The sequence below is a fragment of the Ascaphus truei genome, chromosome 15 (assembly GCF_040206685.1).
Source record: "Ascaphus truei isolate aAscTru1 chromosome 15, aAscTru1.hap1, whole genome shotgun sequence".
Taxonomy (NCBI): domain Eukaryota; kingdom Metazoa; phylum Chordata; class Amphibia; order Anura; family Ascaphidae; genus Ascaphus; species Ascaphus truei.
Genome location: NC_134497.1, coordinates 29,780,313 through 29,797,035, shown reverse-complemented (window position 1 = coordinate 29,797,035; position 16,723 = coordinate 29,780,313). Strand labels below are relative to the sequence as shown.

General features: G+C 46.3%; 1 protein-coding gene across 1 annotated transcript in view; it reads left to right on the top strand.

Moving 5' to 3' along the window:
* LOC142466747 (uncharacterized) overlaps positions 1–874 on the top strand; it is an 89,189-nt gene extending 88,315 nt beyond the window's left edge. The window contains 1 exon segment of the mRNA XM_075572111.1: positions 2–874. Coding sequence (XP_075428226.1) covers positions 2–138 — 137 coding nt within the window. The 3' untranslated portion in view covers positions 139–874.
* Positions 875–16,723: the final 15,849 nt, after the last annotated feature.

Below are 16,723 nucleotides of genomic sequence, written 5' to 3'. Positions count from 1 at the left end.
CACAAGAGGACACACACAGGTGAGAGACCGTATGTATGTTGTGAATGTCAGAAGAGATTTAGTCATTTATCCAACCTGAACAAACACAAGAGGACACACACAGGGGAGAGACCGCATGTATGTGGGGAATGGGGTTAGGTATTTAGGGCCTCATGCAGTAAGCACCGAAAAGCCGTTTATCGCCATTTTCTCACCAATATTGCTTTTCCGATACAGTAAGCACCGAAATGCGCCCTAAATCAATATTTTTTTAAGCCAAAACAAAACTTTTCGGCACCAGGTGCCGAAAAGCCACTTTTCGCCACGTTTCGGCACTTTTTGAAACGCGCTCAGTTCTAGTAGCCTCGATCAGCTTTTCGCTGCTGATCGGCACTCTAGAATTAAAAATCTTACGCCAATCCTGCCCGCCAACTAAAGCTGGCAAGTTGCAGGGGTGAAGGATCGGCACGTTCGGCGGACGGCACTTAGAAAAAAAAAACTAAGTGGGGCTGACACATGACTTTGTATTACTGTTTCCGTGCTATTGCTCCAATTAAAACTTTACTTAACATTACAGTGTCGATGTTATTAACTTAATCGTGTCACCGCTTACATTCCTTATTGTCTGAACATATTTCTTGTAAATGTTATTATTATTTGCGTGCTACATGAATGTTTATGTTATGCTGTGTCAAGGGCTAGTCCTGTAGTAAAGTCTTAAAGGAACAGTTCAGATTATCTGAAACATGTTTGTAAAGTGTCGTGTATTGTTTTTAATATGATCAAAAAGTAGTGATACATAGCAACGATCATGCTCTTTATTTATCTACAGTGGTGACCGCCTTTAGTCTAAATGGGCTAGATCCGCGATTTTCAGATTATCCCAGTTATGTGCGGTTTTGTGTCGTTTTCGCCCGGAGTGAACTGCGTTATTTTCGCACTCGTGATATTAGCATTTTTTTTTTTTCAACTTTTTATTTTCATTGTTTTCCAAGCATACAGCGGTGTAAATACATTTTTTGGCCAATATTAGCTGAGGTTGCCACATAACTTGCTGATTCTCTTACACATAACACGTTGACTCAGGGGGGAAAGGGTTGCGCCACATCGGGGAAGACACATGTGGGAAATGGGGGGGGGGGGGAAGGGGTAACACGAAGGGGGGGGGGGGGCAGAGGTGGGGTAGGGGGGGATGGGGAGGGGGTGTTGACCCGTATTCCACAGCTTCTTGTAACTCCTCGGAACTCTCGGCTCACGCCGTGCAACCCAGTGTTGGGCTGTTCTTGCCACATCCCCTCTCTGGTCTGTGTCTGGGGCTCGTACTCCCCCTATTACCGTCCGGAACACGTCGAAGGAGAACTCACCTTCCATTATTACAGCCAAATGGTGGCATTGCTCACCCCTGTGATGTCAGTCTGTACCAACCAGGGGAACCAGACTTTTTGGAAATTTGCGCCAGTGTCGTTGACCAAACTAGTCAACTTTTCCATCTGGCAAACAAACCAAATTCTATTCCGAATCTTTTCTAACGATGGAGTTGTATTTTGCTTCCACAATGCTGCTGTCTCACACCTCACCACCGTCGCAAAATGGATATTAGCATTTTATTCTCGCTGTCTGCAATACTGCAATGCCGTGTAAAAACTCAGGGGGGCGTTTGCGAGCTGTTGTCTTGGAAGTCTAATACCTTCGCGGTTCAACCTATGTCAGTACACAGTCTGTGTGTGTCAGGAATCGGCGTTCTTCGCGCTCCCCACACAGTGCACTCACTTCCCTCAGCGATTCCTCTGCTCTGCGCCGGCCGCGCCCACGCCCTCCCACGCGCACACCTGCACCATCCACTGGCTCGGTCCACATGCGTACACGCGTTACAGAGCGCGCTCAGTCTGCACACTCTTCTTCCCGTCCCCCGGACCTCAGGCTCCGCCCCCGCAAGCCGCACGGGCATACTCAGGTTACCAACAAGTCTCACCTGGCTTGTTATGCCTGCACCAATCTGCAGTGTCTCCCTGTAGCTCTTCCTGTCCCGCCTCCGTTCCTAATTGGACCTTCCTGCTTTATCTAGCTCCTCTCTGCTCTCAGTCTTTGCTCGACATAGTCTCTGCATGGAAGTACTTCAGTATTCTCTTAGTGTTTTCACAGGTTCTGACACGGCTCGTACGACTACCCCCTCTGGCTCTCGATCTCGGCACTCCTTGGACAACGCTCACTCTGATACCCCTCAAACCCGGCTTGGCCTACAACCTATCTCCGCTCTCCACTCCTTGACCTCGGCAAGGCATTCTTCACTCTATCTCTACAACCGGTACCGGCAAGTATTGTCTACATTACTACACCTGGCCTAGCAAAACTTTATACCACACTCCGGACATGCTCCCTTTGCTGCGGGTGCATGTATTACCACTTCCCCCTTCAGCTCAGGGGACGAGTCTGGTCTGCGGGCAGCACCGGTGTAACATTATGTCGAGCCCACAAGACGCAGACCAGACTGACATGGCCTCCATGATGACGGCCATGTATCAACAAGTCCAGGCCCTAACGGACCAAATGGCGCTTCTCACTCAACAGGTACAGGACATTTCATTTCAGGCACCACCTGTTGCCGCACCGCCACTGTCGCCAGAACCAGTATCCGCGCGACCTCAGGCCCGAAGATCCCGGCACCTAAACCGTATGCGGGGGATCCGCACTCCTGCCACGGTTTCCTCAATCAATGTGAGATCCAGTTTGAGATGGCTCCGCAGCAGTATTCCACTGGTCGCAAGAAAATGGCGTATGTCTACAGCCTGCTTACAGGAAAAGCACTGGCATGGGCCTCCCCAATTTGGGAACTACGTCCCGATATCACCCGCGACTACGCGGCCTTTAGTCGAGACTTTTGACAGGTCTTCGATACCCCCGCATGCCAAGAAACTGCCTCTGACTCTTTGCTTGAGCTTTCTCAGGGATGTCGTTCCGTGGCCCAGTACGCCTTGGAGTTCAGGACCATAGCAGCTGAGACACGATGGGGCCAGGAGGCTTTGGTCCCAGACTTCTGGCGAGGCTTAACGGATTCCGTGAAGAATGAGCTCGCCTCACAACCCAGGCCAGGGCTTCTGGAGGAACTCATCTCCCAAGCCAATCGAGTGAATCAGCGCCTTCAGGTACACCGCGTCCAGTGCCAGCTTCCCCTATTTATGCCCTTCCGTGCTCCTCCCAGATTCTCTCCAACCCCAGGACCTGCCGTCTCCCCGCTACCCGCTCTGGAGGCTCCTGAGCCGATGCAACTTGGAGTCCAGCATTCCCGGACACAGATACAGCAAGCTCGCCAAGCCGGTGAATTATATTATTACTGCGGATCCTCCGAGCATTTGGTCCGCGAATGTCCACTACGCCCGGGAAATGAAGTGAGTACGAAGGGGCACTCCCTGGGTGATAAATCTCCTTGTCCCCTTTCCAGGAAGAAACTTCCCAAAAAATTGACCATTCTCGTTTCTCTCTCGGGTCCTACCCTCCGCACCTCCACTGCGGCATTTATCGACTCCGGCGCGGGAGGAAATTTCATGGACCAAACCTTCTCTAAACAGAACCAGATTCCACTCGTTAGGAAAAAGTCTCCCGTTGCCTTGGTTGGGATTGACGACCGTCCGCTCACCCCGGTATACATTTCCTTTGAGACTTGCCCCATTACCCTTTCCTCTCACTCCCACAAGGAGACCTTGGCCTTTGATGTAATACACGCTCCCGGAACTCCAGTCACTCTCGGCTTACCTTGGTTTCAGAAGCACAATCCTCTCATCAACTGGACATCCCAAGACCCTATTACTTGGAGGTCAAGGTCAGAGGAGCCATCTCCACCAGCCATACTTCCGCATCAATTACTGGCCAATACCTCTGTTCATGAGGTTATTCTACCTTCGGTTAACCACCAATTCCGGGACATTTTCAATAAGGTACAGTCAGAACTTTTGCCGCCACACAGGACTTACGATTGTCCGATCGATCTGGTTCCAGGTTACTCCCTACCCAAGTCCAAGACCTACCCCTTGTTGTTACCAGAATCTCATGCTATGGATGAATATATCCAGGAGAATCTCAAGAAAGGCTTTATTCGTCACTCCAATTCCCCAGCAGGGGCTGGGTTTTTCTTCGTCAAGAAAAAGGACGGGTCGTTGAGGCCTTGCATCGATTACAGGGGTTTGAACCGCATAACTGTTAAAAATCGTTACCCCCTCCCCCTTATTACCGAACTGTTCGATAAATTACAGGGGGCCAAGATTTTTTCCAAGTTCGATCTACGTGGTGCCTATAACCTGGTGCGCATCAGGAAGGGGGATGAATGGAAGACGGCCTTCAACACGCGTAGCGGACACTACGAGTATCTTGTAATGCCCTTCGGCTTATGTAATGCTCCCGCTGTCTTAGAGGATTTCATCAACGACGTCTTTCGTAAGGTACTCAATATTTTTGTTATAGTATACTTGGATGATATCCTGATTTTTTCCAAAGATCTCCAGGACCATATACGCCATACCTCCTACGTCCTTTCCCGTCTCCGTGAACACCATTTGTATGCCAAACTGGAGAAGTGCACCTTTCATCAGACCTCTACTCCGTTCCTGGGGTACATCATTTCCGATGAAGGTTTTATGATGGATGCCGGTAAACTTCAAGCAGTCACTGAATGGCCAAGACCCAATTCTCTCAAGGCCATACAACGTTTTTTAGGGATCGCTAATTACTATCGTAAGTTTATACAGAATTTTTCTATCATTGTGGCACCTCTCACTGCGCTTACCAAAAAAGGAGCTGATCCTTCTGCTTGGTCATATGAGGCCATCTCCGCCTTTGAGACACTCAAGGAGACTTTTATATCCGCACCTATTCTCCGTCATCCCAACATTGAACTTCCCTTCGTCCTGGAGGTCGACGCTTCTGATTGCGGCGCTGGGGCCGTTCTTTCTCAGAGACCCACGCCTCAGGATAAGTAACATCCCTGTGCATATTTTTCCAAGAAATTCTCATCTGCCGAGAGGAACTATGACGTGGGTAACAGGGAACTTCTGGCCGTGAAGATGGCTCTTCAGGAGTGGAGACACCTGCTGGAGGGGTCGAAAGAGCCGTTTACTATTCTCACGGACCACAAGAACCTTCTTTACATAGAAAACGCTCGATGCCTTGGTCCACGACAGGCTCATTGGGCTCTTTTTTTTTTTCTCGATTCGATTTTCACCTTTCATATATCCCCGGGACCAAGAACGTAAATGTAGACGCACTCTCCTGAATACATTCTTCTGAAGAGAGACCAGAGGAACCTTTGGAGACCATCCTTTCACAAGAGAGGATTCTCGCCACGTCTACTTTCAAGAATCTTGACAAGATTTTGCACTCCCAGAGACGCATTCCCAAGGACTTGGCCGTTCCCGACAACAAACTCTTCGTACCTTCCAAATTTGTTCCAGAGGTCCTGTTTTGGGGTCACTCCTCTAAATCTGCAGGTCATCCAGGTTTTAAGAAGACTACCGATCTCATTCGTCGGAATTTCTGGTGGCCAAAGATGTCTCAAGATATTCTGGAGTTTACCCGCGCCTGTCCCACGTGCGCTCAAAGCAAGACTCTCCGTCAAAAGCCTCAGGGTTTTCTGTTACCTCTTCCAGTTCCCGACCGCCCCTGGTCCCACATTTTGATGGACTTCATCGTGGAGTTGCCCAGGTCCAGAGGAATGAACACTATCTTGGTGGTCGTGGACAGGTTATCAAAGATGTCCCATTTTATTCCACTTAAGGGATTACGCACATTCCCCGCCCTTGCTGATATCTTAACGGAGCAGATTTTCCGGATTCATGGGATTCCTTCGTCCATTGTTTCCGACAGAGGTTCTCAATTTGTATCCAAATTTTGGAGAACTTTCACCAAGAGATTGGGCATCTCTTCTTCTTTCTCTTCCGCCTATCATCCACAGTCCAATGGACAAACCGTAAAGGTGATTTGGTGCTCAAGCATGGAATCCCATTACTGAGTATATGAGAGGGACACTTCTGGGACATGAGATATTGAAACCTAATAAAGAGCTCCAGTTGCCCTGAAGGCAGGGGTAAATGCACAAAGACACCCCCCCTAACCTCATTGGGCTGGCCCCAGGTAAGTACTCACGAATGTGTCACCAGTAGTCCTTCTCAGTCTGCGTGCAGTTGCCAATAGGGAGAAGTCCAATGCAATATGGGTTGGTGCAACGCACAGCAAAAAAAGGGGGTGATGGCAGGTCTGGCAAAAATGTTTCTTTATTATGTGGACATAAAAACAGAAGGCTGCAACCTTCTAAGCGTTTCGTGCAGACAAATTGCACTTTATCAAGAAGTGTATCAACATGGTATATAGCAGGTATATATAGGGGCACAGTCTGCCGACTTTGGCGCCAAAACTCACTAATTGAAAGCCTCAAGCTACTTAAACTGCTTAAACAAATAGTGTATAGCTGTGAGGGCATGTGGGGATGGCTAATTACCTGTTGGCACTCGCAGGAGAGCCGCCTCCAAACACCAAGCTCGGTGACACGCACCGCACTGCAATGGAGGGCCAAATCTCGCGAGATGCGCCACATGCATGCCACGTTCATGCCGCGCATGCGCAGAGCAAAGTATGTCATAAATCAGTCAGGAATCACAAGAGCAATGCCCCCAGAGTACTATGTGCTCGCGCATGCGTCCCTATGCCCGTTGGTGACTGGAAAAATTGTGTATACCCCACCACATAATGAGGATGTTAATGGAGATGCCTATAAAACATGATGACACTCACATTATTTGTCCATGGTGCGGTGAGGGGGAAAAAGGAGGGGGGGGGGGAAAGGGGGGAAAAGAAAAAGAAGAAAAAGAGGGGTAAGGAAAAGGAGGAATAGGAGGGTGGGGGAGAAAAGAACGAAAGAAACGTGGAAAAGAAGGAAAAGGGAGAGAAGGAAGGGAAAGGGAAAGATAAAAAAGGGGAGAAAATAGAAGGGAAGGGGAGGGGGAAAAGGAAAGAAAGAAGGGGGGGGAGAGGGGAAGGGAGGGAAAGAAGAGAAAAGAGGGGGGGGGAAAGGGGGAGGGGGAAAAGGGGAGAAGGGGGGAAAAAAGAAAGAAAAAGAGCTGAGGGGATAAAAAGAAGGAAGAGAAAAAAACAAGAAGAAAAAAGAAAAAATAGAGAAAAATGTTTGGAAAAAAGGGGGAGGAGGGATGGGAAAACTCAATGTTCTAAAGTGTATGCATTGTTCACGTTGGGGGCCAAATTGGGCAGACTGTACATCACATATACAAAACATACATTGATTGTGACCTTAAAAACAAAAGATATACATATATGATCAGACATAGTACAACATATTTGTGAAATTCTAACTTATACCTATATTAAAAACATATAAGCAGCCTTCCAGAAGAACAGAGGATGACTACTAAATGGAAAATACATATATTCAGTTTTTTAAGTTTTTTCAAACCGTGAAAGGAAAAAAGTTACATACATTAATACTTGTTCGGTTTATCCAATAAATGGGAATGTGGTTAGACTTAAGTTGCTGATAATTGTCCCCATAATAATTTCATACAGTCCAAAACATTCTTTGAGCATTATAGATTAATTAGTCAAATACAGAGATACAAAGTTGTTACGGTTAATGCACATAATGTAAAACATCGATGACCTTGGAGCGGTGAGACTATGCATACTACATAAAAATCTAGAGAAATCTGACCATGGATTATTTCAAAAAATGATTAATGCTCCATTCAATGTTAATTCCATCTGGATAACGGGTTTTTAGCATGAAAATCCAGAATGATTCCCTACAATCTAACCGTTGTGTCAAATCGCCACCCCTCATTTTGGGTAAAATTCTCTCAATTCCCATAAATGAAAAGCTTTCGGGGCCGCCCTTGGCGCATTCTATGAAGTGCTTGGAGACCGGGTGCGCCAAGTCTCCCCTCTTAATGAGTCTAAAATGCTCTTGCATTCTAATCTTGAGGGACCTTGTTGTCCTTCCGACATATCTTTTCCCACAGCCACAACTTATTACATAGACCACAAAAGATGTGTTGCAATCAATAAAGTTGTTGATGTTGAAACGTCTATGTGGGCTGTGGGAAAAGACAAATCTGGAAGGTTTCATGTACCGACACATATTGCAATTATTGCACCTGAAGGAGCCCTTTGTATTAAATGTGTTTGTATTGGTCCTAATATCTGGGATGACACTCGGAGATAGGTAATTGGCAATGGTCTTAGCCTTCCTGTAGACAATTTTGGGTCCCATTTTGGTATACTCCCCCAAAATGGGATCCATACGTAGTAGACCCCAATGTTTGTTGATTATTTTATTTACTTGGCCGCTGGCCTTACTGTATTGGGAAATAAACAAGGGGGATGTGTTTCCCAATTTTTTATTGCTTGCTTTACCACTTTTTTGACTAACATCCTTCGTCCTTGACTCCCTGGTGGGTAGTAGTGTATCTCTATCTATTTCCATTATTTCTCCCACTATGGATTCCAAGGCCTCCCTGTCGTAACCCCTTTCAAGAAACCGATTGGTGAGAGCCTCAGACTGAGTCAGGAAACCATCTAATGTAGAACAGTTCCTCCTCAGTCTGAGGTACTGGCTTTTGGGAATGCCAGTAATCACCGATCTGGGGCATTCCCAAAAGCCAGTACCTCAGACTGAGGAGGAAACACATTTAATACAAAGGGCTCCTTCAGGTGCAATAATTGCAATATGTGTCGGTACATGAAACCTTCCAGATTTGTCTTTTCCCACAGCCCACATAGACGTTTCAACATCAACAACTTTATTGATTGCAACACATCTTTTGTGGTCTATGTAATAAGTTGTGGCTGTGGGAAAAGATATGTCGGAAGGACAACAAGGTCCCTCAAGATTAGAATGCAAGAGCATTTTAGACTCATTAAGAGGGGAGACTTGGCGCACCCGGTCTCCAAGCACTTCATAGAATGCGCCAAGGGCGGCCCCGAAAGCTTTTCATTTATGGGAATTGAGAGAATTTTACCCAAAATGAGGGGTGGCGATTTGACACAACGGTTAGATTGTAGGGAATCATTCTGGATTTTCATGCTAAAAACCCGTTATCCAGATGGAATTAACATTGAATGGAGCATTAATCATTTTTTGAAATAATCCATGGTCAGATTTCTCTAGATTTTTATGTAGTATGCATAGTCTCACCGCTCCAAGGTCATCGATGTTTTACATTATGTGCATTAACCGTAACAACTTTGTATCTCTGTATTTGACTAATTAATCTATAATGCTCAAAGAATGTTTTGGACTGTATGAAATTATTATGGGGACAATTATCAGCAACTTAAGTCTAACCACATTCCCATTTATTGGATAAACCGAACAAGTATTAATGTATGTAACTTTTTTCCTTTCACGGTTTGAAAAAACTTAAAAAACTGAATATATGTATTTTCCATTTAGTAGTCATCCTCTGTTCTTCTGGAAGGCTGCTTATATGTTTTTAATATAGGTATAAGTTAGAATTTCACAAATATGTTGTACTATGTCTGATCATATATGTATATCTTTTGTTTTTAAGGTCACAATCAATGTATGTTTTGTATATGTGATGTACAGTCTGCCCAATTTGGCCCCCAACGTGAACAATGCATACACTTTAGAACATTGAGTTTTCCCATCCCTCCTCCCCCTTTTTTCCAAACATTTTTCTCTATTTTTTCTTTTTTCTTCTTGTTTTTTTCTCTTCCTTCTTTTTATCCCCTCAGCTCTTTTTCTTTCTTTTTTCCCCCCTTCTCCCCTTTTCCCCCTCCCCCTTTCCCCCCCCCTCTTTTCTCTTCTTTCCCTCCCTTCCCCTCTCCCCCCCCTTCTTTCTTTCCTTTTCCCCCTCCCCTTCCCTTCTATTTTCTCCCCTTTTTTATCTTTCCCTTTCCCTTCCTTCTCTCCCTTTTCCTTCTTTTCCACGTTTCTTTCGTTCTTTTCTCCCCCACCCTCCTATTCCTCCTTTTCCTTACCCCTCTTTTTCTTCTTTTTCTTTTCCCCCCTTTCCCCCCCCCCCTCCTTTTTCCCCCTCACCGCACCATGGACAAATAATGTGAGTGTCATCATGTTTTATAGGCATCTCCATTAACATCCTCATTATGTGGTGGGGTATACACAATTTTTCCAGTCACCAACGGGCATAGGGACGCATGCGCGAGCACATAGTACTCTGGGGGCATTGCTCTTGTGATTCCTGACTGATTTATGACATACTTTGCTCTGCGCATGCGCGGCATGAACGTGGCATGCATGTGGCGCATCTCGCGAGATTTGGCCCTCCATTGCAGTGCGGTGCGTGTCACCGAGCTTGGTGTTTGGAGGCGGCTCTCCTGCGAGTGCCAACAGGTAATTAGCCATCCCCACATGCCCTCACAGCTATACACTATTTGTTTAAGCAGTTTAAGTAGCTTGAGGCTTTCAATTAGTGAGTTTTGGCGCCAAAGTCGGCAGACTGTGCCCCTATATATACCTGCTATATACCATGTTGATACACTTCTTGATAAAGTGCAATTTGTCTGCACGAAACGCGTAGAAGGTTGCAGCCTTCTGTTTTTATGTCCACATAATAAAGAAACATTTTTGCCAGACCTGCCATCACCCCCTTTTTTTGCTGTGCGTTGCACCAACCCATATTGCAATGGACAAACCGAGAGAATCAATCAATCCCAGGAGAAATACCTGGGATGTTTCATATCCGATTCCCAGTATGATTGGGCTCAACTCCTTCCTTGGGCATAGTACGCTGTCAATTCTGCAAAAAACGAAGCCACCAGGGATTCGCCCTGCTTTATAAATTATGGGTTACACCCCCCCCTTCCTGCCTACCCATCTCCAACATCCCTTCTGGAGTTCCAGCCGTAGATGAACGCATTTCTGCCCTCCAAACCGCATGGTCTAGGATTCAGTCTACCCTTCTCGACTCCTCCCGCAGATCGAAACTACAGGCCGATCGTCGTCGTTGTTCGGCGCCCAGTTACAAGCCAGGGGATTTGGTATGGCTCTCCTCTAAGAATATCCGCTTCAAGGTACCATCTCCAAAATTGGCACCTAAGTTCCTGGGTCCCTTCCCTATTTGTGAACAAATCAATCCTGTGACATTCCGACTCCAACTACCACACAGTATGAAGATTCCCAATGTCTTTCATGTGTCCCTCTTAAAACCATTCATCTCCAGTCACTTCTTTCCGGATCAGACTCGTAAACCGGACCCCATTACTGTCCAAAATAACGAGGAATACGAAGTTCACTCTCTTTTGGATTCTCGTCTATCAAGGGGCCAGCTCCAGTTCTTGGTGCAGTGGAAGGGCTTTGGCCCTGAAGAGAGATCCTGGGTACCTTTAATGGACATTCATGACCCGTGCCCTTCTTAAGTACTTCAGGGAAAAGTTTCCAGAGAAACCGTTCATGGACCGTCCTGAGGCCTTTCCTGAAGAGGGGGGTACTGTCAGGAATCGGCGTTCTCCGTGCTCCCCACACAGTCCACTCACTTCCCTCGGCGATTCCTCTGCTCTGCGCCGGGCGCGCCCACGCCCTCCCACGCGCACACCTGCACCATCCACTGGCTCGGTCCACATGCGTACACGCGTTACGGAGCGCGCTCAGTCTGCACACTCTTCTTCCCATCCCCCGGACCTCAGGCTCCGCCCCCGCAAGCCGCACGGGCATACTCAGGTTACCAACAAGTCTCACCTGGCCTGTTATGCCTGCACCAATCTGCAGTGTCTCCCTGTAGCTCTTCCTGTCCCGCCTCCGTTCCTAATTGGACCTTCCTGCTTTATCTAGCTCCTCTCTGCTCTCAGTCTTTGCTCAATATAGTCTCTGCATGGAAGTACTTCAGGATTCTCTTAGTGTTTTCACAGGTTCTGACACGGCTCGTACGACTACCCCCTCTGGCTCTCGATCTCGGCACTCCTTGGACAACGCTCACTCTGATACCCCTTGAACCCGGCTTGGCCTACAACCTGTCTCCACTCTCCACTCCTTGACCTCGGCAAGGCATTCTTCACTCTATCTCTACAACCGGTACCGGCAAGTATTGTCTACATTACTACACCTGGCCTAGCAACACTTTATACCACACTCCGGACACGCTCCCTTTGCTGCGGGTGCGTGTATTATCACTTCCCCCTTCAGCTCAGGGGACGGGTCTGGTCTGCGGGCAGCATCGGCGTAACAGTATGTGCACGTGCAGTAATTGTAAATTTGCATATTTAAAGTATACATGCATTTGCAGTGCTGTGCTGCTTTACGGTATGTCTCATTTGAAAATTGTTGAAACGCATAGGCATGTACAGTACTGTAACAGTGTCACATTTCGGCTTACAGTATACAGCGCTCTACACCCGCTCAGGATAATTAACTGCACTGCAGGGTATTTCAACTTATCTCCTGTGCAATGCAGTACATCTCTCCCACACTATTCCTTTGAATGTGTCTGGTTTGAATCACATTCCTGCTTGACAGCAGGAATTTACTGCGCATGTGCCTGTAACTTCGCCCACCACTGCTTGCTTGCCTGAGTGAGTGACCAAAAAAAAATGAAAAATGAAAAATAATTTATTATAATTTTTTTTATTTTTACTTTCTCCACAAGCCTGCAAAAACCATTTTACTGTATTACAATATTCAATCTGTGCTGTACAGTAGCTTTTGACTGCGACCGTATGCGTTTGACTGCACGTGGTTAATTTGTGTGCTTTTAACGTACTGTACTGTATTTGGGGGTGTATTATTATGATGAACTGCCTTTTACAATTAAATTATGTCTTTAGCTTTGAACTCCATGCGCCTGTCTTTAATTTTTGGAATCTTGCCATTGTGTTCTTATCCGTCCATAGCCGAGCTACAGTACAAAGCCTCACTGCGCCTGCGTGTAATTCTGTTTGAGACAGGAGCTTTGAGGCTTTGTTTACGGCAACGTTTTGGAAAATCCCTTCTCGAATTTGATTTGCACAGAGCATCACCTTGATATTATAATAATATTAATAGCATGTTTTTGTATAGCACTGTTAGTTACAGTATACGTAGCGCTTTGCAGAGACATTTTGCAGGCACATGTCCCTCCCTGTCCGGTGGAGCTCACAATCTACTGTTTTTGTTTTTGGTGCCTGAGGCACAGGGAGTTAAAGTGACTTGCTTTTTATGTACTGTATTTGGGGGTTGTATTTGGGGGTTTATTGATCAAATTATTATGATAAACTGCCTTTTGAAATTACTGTACTGTACTCTACAGTATGTAATTTATTTGAACTGCAGCACAACTAATCCTTCATCCCTCCCCCACGCACACACAAACTATTTTCGACAGACACCTCCACCGAGTCATTCATTTTCTGAAGTTAGTCATTGTGTTTTTAATCCGTCCATAGCCGAGCTTGAAAGCCTCACTGCGCCTGCGTGTACTCTAAGCCTCTTTGAGATGGGAGCTAGCTGCTTACTGCGCATGAGTCACCCAACCCCTCTCTCCACAGAGTCGTTAATTTTCTTAATCTTGCCATTGTTTTCTTAATCCGTCCATAGCCGAGCTACAGTACAAAGCCTCAGTGCGCCTGCGTGTAATTCTCTTTGAGACGGGAGCTTTGAGGCTTTGTTTATGGCAACGTTTTGGAAAATCCCTTCTGGAATTTTATTTGCACAGAGCATCACCTTGATATTATAATAATATTAATAGCATGTTTTTGTATAGCGCTGTTAGTTACAGTATACAGCATCGACACACTTTATTCGAGCAATTGCCCAGTTTGTACCTGGCAGATACCTGGAATGCGCCGCTCCTCACCTCTGACAAGCCGCGTTGCGTTTGCCTTCCCAGCCACAGTTCATGCCTGGCTGACGGGGGCCTGATCTGTTAAATGATAATGATCAGGATTTAATAGGCTGCAATGCTTCGCGTGTCCACCAGATGGCATAAATTCATGAATTGTAATGCAGTATATATATATACAGTACTGTATATACACAGTATATATATATATATATATATATATATATATATATATATATATACTGTATAACAACAACCCCTATAAGCCCTAACATACAGTACTGTACACATACAGTACTGTATATGCACATACATAAATGATACTACTGTATGGGCGGCGGGGGCGAGATGTGTTTGCAGCAGAGAGAGATCCGCTGCTCTCTCTCTGCGCAAACATCGGCACATTAAAAATTATTTTAAATACATTTTTATTGATAGTGTAGATGTGCAGGGGGTCTCCGGAGCTGAATCGCGTTGGTTTCAGGTCTGGGGACCCCCTGCTCCCCGAGATACAGCCCCCTTTATGAGGTGCCGGTATCCCTCTGCTTGGTTTAAAGGTCCCGATCACGTGATCGCGGCCTGTAAACCAAGCAGAGCAGAGGGATACCGGCACCCCCTAAAGGGGCCTGTATCTCAGGGAGCAGGGGGTCCCCAGACCTGAAACCAGTGCGGTTCTGCTCTGGAGACCCTCTGCACATGTACAGTATCAATAAAACACATACAGTATACAGTATAAATAAACACTCGTTCTTTACCTTAGCGGCTATGCGCTATGGTAAAGAAGCAGCATTTCTGTATATTAATAATATTGTACAGTGAGCAGGGGGTCCCCAGACCTGAAACCAGTGCGGTTCTGCTCTGGAGACCCTCTGCACATGTACAGTATCAATAAAACACATACAGTATACAGTATAAATAAACACTCGTTCTTTACCTTAGCGGCTATGCGCTATGGTAAAGAAGCAGCATTTCTGTATATTAATAATATTGTACAGTGAGCAGGGGGTTCCCTGAGCCAGAAATTAATGCTCAGGGACCCCCCCTGCTCCTGCTCAATATTATTAAAAATACAGAAATGCTGCTTCATTACCATAGCGGATAGCCGCTAAGGCAATGAAGGGGTTATATAGATTTATTTATTTATTTTTTGGCGGCTGCTGTGTGTGTGTATTTTTTTTATTGTGGGTAGCGGGTGTGGGTGAATGGGGTATTAGCCCCAACGGTGCTTGTTTAGGGCTTGCGGGGGGGTAGCGGGAGGGCTTAACCCCTTCATGACCGTAGCGGTATTAACTGCTACGGTCGTGAAGGGGTTAAGTGCACCCGCAACCCCCCCGCAAGTCCTAAACTCACACCAAGGGCCAAATACCCCCCTCACCCATCCCCACTACACACAATAAAGCGGGCACGGTGGGTTAACCCCTTCATTGCCTTAGCGGCTATCCGCTATGGTAATGAAGCAGCATTTCTGTATTTTTAATAATATTGAGCAGGAGCAGGGGGGGTCCCTGAGCATTAATTTCTGGCTCAGGGAACCCCCTGCTCACTGTACAATATTATTAAAATACAGAAATGCTGCTTCTTTACCATAGCGCATAGCCGCTAAGGTAAAGAACGAGTGTTTATTTATACTGTATACTGTATGTGTTTTATTGATACTGTACATGTGCAGAGGGTCTCCAGAGCAGAACCGTACTGGTTTCAGGTCTGGGGACCCCCTGCTCCCCGAGATACAGGCCCCTTTAGGGGGTGCCTGTATCCCTCTGCTCTGCTTGGTTTACAGGCCGCGATCACGTGGTCGGGCCCTTTAAACCAAGCAGAGGGATACCGGCACCCCCTAAAGGGGGCTGTATCTCGGGGAGCAGGGGGTCCCCAGACCTGAAACCAACGCGGTTCAGCTCCGGAGACCCCCTTCACATCTACACTATCAATAAAAATGTATTTAAAATAATTTTTAATGTGCCGATGTTTGCGCAGAGAGAGAGCAGCGGATCTCTCTCTGCTGCAAACACATCTCGCCCCCGCCGCCCATACAGTAGTATCATTTATGTATGTGCATATACAGTACTGTATGTGTACAGTACTGTATGCTAGGGCTTATAGGGGTTGTTGTTATACAGTATATATATATATACAGTATATATACTGCATTACAATTCATTATAGGGGACGGCTTCAAAGAGAACAGCTCGCAAGCGCCCCCATGTGTATTTACACGGCATTGCAGTATTGCAACCAGCCGGAATAAAATGCTTAAATCCCTGCCGGGAAAATAACGCAATGCACTCCGGCAGACAACGATCAGAAACCTGAATACACCCGGGTATACCCGAATTCGCGGGACTAGCCGAGCGAGAATAAAGTATGTCGGTACTGTATGTAGCGCTTTGCAGAGACATTTTGGAGGCACAGGTCCCTCCCTGTCCGTTGGAGCTCACAATCTACTGTTTGTTTTTGGTGCCTGAGGCACAGGGAGTTAAAGTGACTTGCTTTTTATGTACTGTATTTGGGGGTCGTATTTGGGGGGTTATTGATCAAATTATTATGATGAACAGCCTTTTGAAATTACTGTACTGTACTCTACAGTATGTAATTTCTTTGAACTGCAGCACAACTAATCCTTCATCCCTCCCCCACGCACACACAAACTATTTTCGACAGACACCTCCACAGAGTCATTCATTTTCTGAAGTTAGTCATTGTGCTTTTAATCCGTCCCTAGCCGAGCGTCAATCGCCACACTGCGCCTGCGTGTACTCTGAGCCTCTTTGCGATGGGAGCTAGCTGATTACTGCACATGACTCACCCAACCCCCCAAACCCTTTGAGGCTTTGTTTATGGTAACGCTTTGGAAAATCCCTTCCACCGCATTGTAAGAATTGAGAGTAAAAAAAAACATTAACTGATTCATGTTATTTTGTCATTCATTCTTATACTGTAGGTGTGGGGGGGAGGGG